A 6,946-nucleotide genomic window follows, 5' to 3' on the forward strand; every position below is an offset into this window, starting at 1 on the left:
GGAAACAGGACAGGAACAAAGCCATACATTTATACTCACAAGATGGGCAAGGCAATGATCCTGAGAAACATCAGCAGGTTTTTGAAACTAGCAGTTAAGTGGTGGGATTCTCACCCTGACTAACTATATATGCTGATACCCGTGAACCAAGCAACTGCACTGAAGGTAACAATGTGTAATAGAAGGGTCATGCTTGGAAAACCTGCCATTCTGGTCTTCTATATACTTACTTCTTGTCATGACATACCAATTATTACCATACTATCTCACATGTAAAAGGTTTTTTTAATGGGAAATAAATGAAAAAAGTTACAAGAAAAAGAAACATGTCACAGGTCTGTCCTGCTACAATGCTGTACATGGTTAGATTTCTAAATTTCTGTGTAAAATTATATAATTGTTTATTCATATTCTTTAAATATTTTTCATTTTTAAATGTTTATCTCCATATTCTGTAGGGACTTAATGTTTAACATGTCAATACTTGATGGAAAATACCTGTTCCATGTTAGGCCTAAGATGTTTGATATTCAGACAGATAGTGAAGTTAAACCCAGCTCCATAAGATGTAGGGTAATAATAAGCTTCTCTTCTGGAGGGTTAACAACCTAAGTTTGCAGACCAAAAATTAGAGAAATAAAAGGGCTGCAAGGACAGCCAACATTTTAACTATAGCTTTCGATGTCAGTGATGACTCAGGACATAGGAGAATCTGTACTGTAACATCATGTAACTCAGTTGTGTCCCAAATTTTCTGATCAAGGAGATTATGGTGCCACAGAGCAACGTGATTGATGATGTAGAGTATGCCTGAGGAGAGTCACCTGGAGAACAAACATTCTCTCAGGCTTTCACAGAGAGTAAATTGGTCAAGCAATGGCTGTGACTCATCCACTTGGCTGACACTGATAAAGGATCTACAAACTGTGGTACAGGGTTACAGGATAAATCCTGAGGGTACTTGACTGACCTTATCAGGTACAAAAGTTATAGTTCTTGTTATACAGGTCTTGCCTTGGTCTTCACCAACCGCAGAAAAGTATCAAAACAAGGTATATAAAGTAAAGCCATATTAATATGCTGAGCTGTGAAAGGCTCAAGTCAGCAACTTCAGAATAACCCACTACTATTATGGACTGCTGGACTGTGTTGGATTGTTTTGTTGAATACATGCACCTATAGTATTTAGATGCCAATGGAATACCCATCTCTGTAAGGACTAAACAAAAAAAGGGGATACAAAGGAAGTACCATTTTGTATCTGTATATGCAGAATAGTTAGAATAGATATACAGCTACTTTCACTTAATTCAGTGAGAAGAAAGATTTGTACTAATAGTGTTTGGACAGGATATTCTGTCTGCATCTTGTACTATGTATAACCTCTAGGAAGATAATAATGTACAATGTATTAATTATTGAAACTGTCCTGTTAATCAGTTTTGAAACTGTCTCATTGATATTTGTTTCTCAATGAAATAAAATAAAATAAATACATGAAAAAATTTTCAAATAAAAAAGAAAAATTAAAAAATGTTTATAATCAAACAGAAATGCAGAAAAAAGAACCGAAAACATCACAGCGATATATGCACACCCATGTTTATATCAGTGTAATTTGTCATAGCTACATCTTGGAAACAACCCAAATGCCTATCAACTGAGAATGGATAAAGCAGATGTATTTTTACACAATGAAGTAGTGCTTGGCTTTTTAAAAAAAAGAAAAGATAATTTTGAGGCTTTTGTATGTGAATGGATGCAGTCATACTCATAAGTGAAATAATTCAGACCCACATATATGAACATCATATTGTTTCCCTAGTGTAGGAACCTGAAAGTAAATAAATCTGAAAGTTACCTTAGATACTGTGAAAGGGAAAGAATGTGTTCAAAGGGAAGGAAGAAGGATGAAGAAAAGGACATGAGAGGGAGAGAATGGGGAGAAAGATATAGTTAGGTATGTATACAGGATGGCTTGGATAATTGTACTGCTGATTTCTGCTAGTCTACCGAGGAGAGCAGTCAATGCTTAAATTTTTCTTTTTACTTTTCTTGTTCTTTTTAATTTATTACAACTTTTTTATTTTTTTCTAATTTGCCTGCTTATATCTAGTAATCTGAAGAACTAATTTGAAAACAACATTATGTAATACAGCAACCATTGTTGAATTCCTATTGATTTGTTTGGTGAAGTTCTGTATTGTTTCTAATGTTTTTGTTTTTACTATTTTTTTATTTTCAATAGATAATAGTAATAAAAGACTGGAATTTTAAGACAGTTTGCTGAAATGTAATACATAAAGAAGAACGTATAACTTGTATTTTCGCATAGTGGCATATCTGTGAAACCAACATCCAGATTAAGAATTAGAGAATGACGAGTACCCCAGAAGCCCCCTTATGCTCTCTTGTAGTCACTTCTGCCCACTAAGGATGACATCTATCCTAACTTTTTTCCTAAGTGTTAATAAATAATAGTATTTACTCTATTTTGAAGTTTTTTAAATCTCAAAGTAGGTTTGTGAGATTCATCCATGTTGTGTAAATTGTTAATTTTTGTTGTTTAGTATTCTATCATATAGTAGCTATATTTTTGCATTGTATGGTTGATGTGTACTTGAGTATTTTCAAGTTTGAGGTATGAAAAATAATGTCATTAGAAATATTTTTACATGCAACTATTGGTGAACTTGTATGTACATCTGTTGGGTATGCCTAGGAGCTAAATCTTGTGGTAGAGTTTTGTTATTTGTTTGCCTGATTATTTTAAAATGCTTCTGTAGTGGTGAGAATGTTTTATTAGATATTAAGAAACTTATGCAAAAGAAAATGGATAACTGAAGGAATGGAGTTCTACGGGTTTGGGCCCTTACACAAGTAAATGCATATCTTCCTGTGAACATCAAACATGTTTTATGGCTTGAAGTCCCAAGATTATACTGGGAAGAATTGGGTAATACATTTTGCACCCAGCTGGTTTACCAGGAACATTTCTTACTAGAAACATAAAGAGGAAAATGCTCTTTCACTAATGGAAAGAGCCTCTTCTGGTGCTTAACACCATGTGCATTTCTACATTGGTAAAGAAAAAAGAGAGAAGCCTTTCTAATGGGCTCATATGGTAGAACTGGGAGAATCCTGCACTGGGGAAATAGTGATTATGAATAACCAGTTTCAACTTATAAAGAGAAGAGAGTTGTAAGGGACATTGTGATGTAACAGAATTCATAAAAGTAAGTACTTTCTGGGGTGTTACTGCAAATCATTCGTGCCTTCAATGCCAAGGATTGAACAAGTACACTTTTTCCTAGTCTGTCACCTTCAAAACAACCAGCAGAAACCTTGCCCGCGCCATGTGTATGAAGAACATCAAGCTTACCATCATTATCATCATCGTCTCAATTGTGAGTCTAGTTCTTGTCCTTTTAGTATCTGATTTTATTTTTCAGTTTCTAAGAAATTAGGCAATGGAATTCTTTCTCAGTAATTAGCACTTGCTACATCTGAAACTCAAGCCCAGAAAGTGGCATTCCTATTCCATAGTGAAGTTATTATAAAATATCATCTCTACTTAAAACCTTTCTTCCTGGTTGAGAATTCTTATATCGTTTAACCTCACAGAAATATGGTTATACAGTAGTTATTATATTTCCTGGATTTGAGTTCTTGCTGTGTTGGTCAGGCTTATCTCAAATTCCTGGGCTCAAGTGATTCTCCTGCTTTAGCCTCCTAGGTGCTGGTACTATAAGCACATAGCACTATGCTTGGCTAATACAGTTATTTATAATATAAATATTAGTTCTGTTTCTAGGTAAGGAGTTTTTAATTGTTAAAATCATATTTGGAAATATTAATATCTAATATGATAAATACTGCTATTCATAATTACCCTAGAAAAGAATCATTTGGAGTCCTCAGTGATTTTTATGTTAGAGTGACTAGAGGAGTTGGCTCAGTGGTACAGCACTTGCATAGCATTTGTGAAGCCCTGGACCTGATCCTTATCACAGGACCTAAATAAATAATTAAATAAATAATCCTGAATCAAAAATATAAGAACCAGGGGCCAGCCAAATAGCTCAGCAGATTAAAGCACCTACAAGCAGATTCTGTTGCTAAAGGTGTCAGGGTTTGACCTGAATTATTTCATGTCTGGCAAAAACTGCCTTTCCTCCCCATCTTTCAGTCACTTGCAGAAGCCCAGTTATCTCTAAGGAATACTTTCACTTCTCTGCTTCTCGTTGAGGGTTCTGTTCTTTAGATAGTTGGACCTACCTAAGAGAAAAGAGATGACTGCAATGATCTCTCTTTCCTAGCTCAGGGTCCTCAGGTGGCACACTCTTAAGTTCCTAACCATAGTGTCTTCCTTAATCTCTAGTGTGTAATTTTAGATTGATTTCTGCAACTGAAATGTTAAGTTGCAATTATATTATTGATTATGTACTACATGTAAAATACTACTGTAAATCTAATGTTGATGCTTGCTAAAAAGTATTGGTATCGCAGCTTGACAAATCCTTATAGTGATAGCAAGTATTCTGTTTTATTTGTTTTATGGGGGTATCAGGAATGTCATGCTTGTTAAGCAGGTACTACACCACTGAGCTAAATCCCAAGCTGAAAATATTCTACTTTATATCAATTTACTAAACTTTATAATTGTGGACTATGTATGTGGGCATGTGTGCATATAATGTGGGTAGTTTGAACTATTCACTAATAACCACTTACTCAACAACAACATTAATGCCCTGCTTACTTTTATGGCATGAGACATGTAATTCCTAAATGCATTTTATTTGAATAGTGAATGAAGTCAATCACTTAAAGATCTCAAGCAGTTGTAAAACAAGATGGCCAGCCTAATGTACTGAACCTAATGAATAAAATAAATTACATTTTGAATGTAACAAAATAGTATTTTTAAATTTTCATAATTTGAAATCATAATACTAGAATTTTTAAAAAGCTAATAAACATACATTAGAACTAGCATTTTTCTCCACCCCCAGGTGAGCCTGCGATGAAATGGTGGTGCATGGTAGTGCACGCCTGTAATCCTAGCACCAGGGAGGCAGAAATCAGGAGGATCACTATGAGTCTGGGCTATGTAGTGAGACCCTGCACAAAAAAAAAAAGAACTAGCATTTTTACACTGTCACATCATCAGCTTTTCTTTGGTTCTGTAATCATAATTATTGTGTGATTTTCTAATGAAAATTGCACAGCAACATTCCTGCTCATAGTTTACATAGATGTAGAGTCTTAATGTAGTCATATCATCATAATAATGAAAAATCCAATGTATATGTAGAAATTAAAAATATAGTTAGTAGAAAAATTGTACTTCAAGGAAATTGTGGTTATTACAAATTTTATGATATGTTAATGATGCCTCAATAAGAGTTGCTCACATAGCCTTGATCATGCCTAGTTATCCATGAAGATTAGCCACCCCATTACTTTCTCCCTAATGCAAGAAATCATAGTAGAATTCAAGTAGATGAGAATTATCTCAGGATAATTTTAATACTACTTCTGTCTTTGAAAATACTTGATTAGTTTGTTGTATTAATACCGAACTGTTACTCTTATGTAATCAAAAGTATTGAAGTGTTTCTTTAATAGGGCCTTATTTTCATATGAACATATGATAAACCCAAGAAAACAAAATTGTCTTCTTTTTTACAGGTGTTCATCTATATCATTGTATCATCTCTCTGTGGTGGATTTACATGGCCAAACTGTGTAAAGAAATAAAAAGTTCTCATTAACCAACAATATGAGAGACAAAGGAAATAGAAGCAATCCATGTGACTCAAGCCTTTTACTGCTCAGAAAATTGTCTGCCTGTCTCTTCAAACCTCCTTTTCACTTTTTCTTGTTTCAATCTTGTTCTATGCCTTCAAGATTTCTCTTTGTTCCTATCAGCCAGTTTATTCCACTGTACTTCAGATTGAACTGTTCATTATAGCAGTAGCCTTGAAATGGCTTTTGTTTGGTCGATTGATTTGTTAACTAGTGTAATTTACTTTGAGAAACATTTTTGGTTTCAGTTGCACAAAGCTGTTGCCAAGTTGGAAATCACCAATCTTTAAAGCTGTCTACTGAAACTATATAGAATCTTTGTATATGCATACAAAAGTATGCAATGGATAGATAGAATAGCTTCTCATCTAAATGTCGTTTGTTATTGAAGTTTTAGGTGCTTCAAAACTATTTAAGTAGAGAACATTGTTATTTTGGGAATTGAAATTAAATTGTTGGTGCTGCTTATTTCCAGGAGCCCAAACAGGTAAAGTACTAAAAATTTTCATTTAAATGTGATGGGAATATTTTGCTAGCCTGTAAGAAGCACACAGTATCATCCTTTGCCTCCTAATATTCACTTATGGGAATAAACTTCTGTGCACTGATTATTGACAATACAGTGGATGCTTGATATTTTGTTTCTTTATCAAATGATTTGAGATAATTTAAATATTGTTGAAGATGGTGGGTTTTAGTGTATTCCGTTTTGTTCTGTGGATATTTAGGGCAGTTGTATTGTTAAAGAATGTGTAATTGAGGGATTGGGAGGCAAACACCTCTGAATCACCAAAGAAAAAGGAGGGAACCACAGTGGATGTGCTAACATTTTAGCTGTACAAAGGGAGATTGTGTGGGAATTTTTTTCCATTCTGGGAAAAGCCCAAAATGAATATAGTCAGCAGTCAACTCCAGAATTTGGATTTGACTCCTGTGGAATAATAGTTTGAGCATCCTTTATTGTCTAATAAATTCTTTACCTAATTGTGAAGTTTTTATGGATCTGAGCAAATATGTAGAAACAATATAAGAGTTTTAACATCAGTTTTACTGCAGTGTAAGAAAATTTAACTGTAGTCATACTGCTTCAGCATTTATCTAGTAGTTGTATGTCCGAAAGAAAGACATTTGCTGC

At 34.1% G+C, this 6,946-nt stretch overlaps 1 protein-coding gene across 1 annotated transcript in view; it reads left to right on the forward strand.

Annotated features, from left to right (window-relative positions):
- The window catches only part of LOC111814891 (vesicle-associated membrane protein 7), a gene marked incomplete at its 5' end in the record, with an annotated part of 7,380 nt that extends 1,522 nt beyond the window's left edge, over nucleotides 1-5,858 (forward strand). Inside the window, 2 exons of the mRNA XM_023708780.1 lie at nucleotides 3,315-3,407; nucleotides 5,695-5,858. Of these exons, the coding sequence (XP_023564548.1) occupies nucleotides 3,315-3,407; nucleotides 5,695-5,763 (162 nt within the window). The remainder of the gene's footprint in view (nucleotides 1-3,314; nucleotides 3,408-5,694) is intronic.
- Between the last annotated feature and the right edge of the window lie 1,088 nt (nucleotides 5,859-6,946).

The sequence above is a fragment of the Octodon degus genome, unplaced genomic scaffold (assembly GCF_000260255.1).
Source record: "Octodon degus isolate 3935 unplaced genomic scaffold, OctDeg1.0 scaffold01097, whole genome shotgun sequence".
Taxonomy (NCBI): Eukaryota; Metazoa; Chordata; class Mammalia; order Rodentia; family Octodontidae; genus Octodon; species Octodon degus.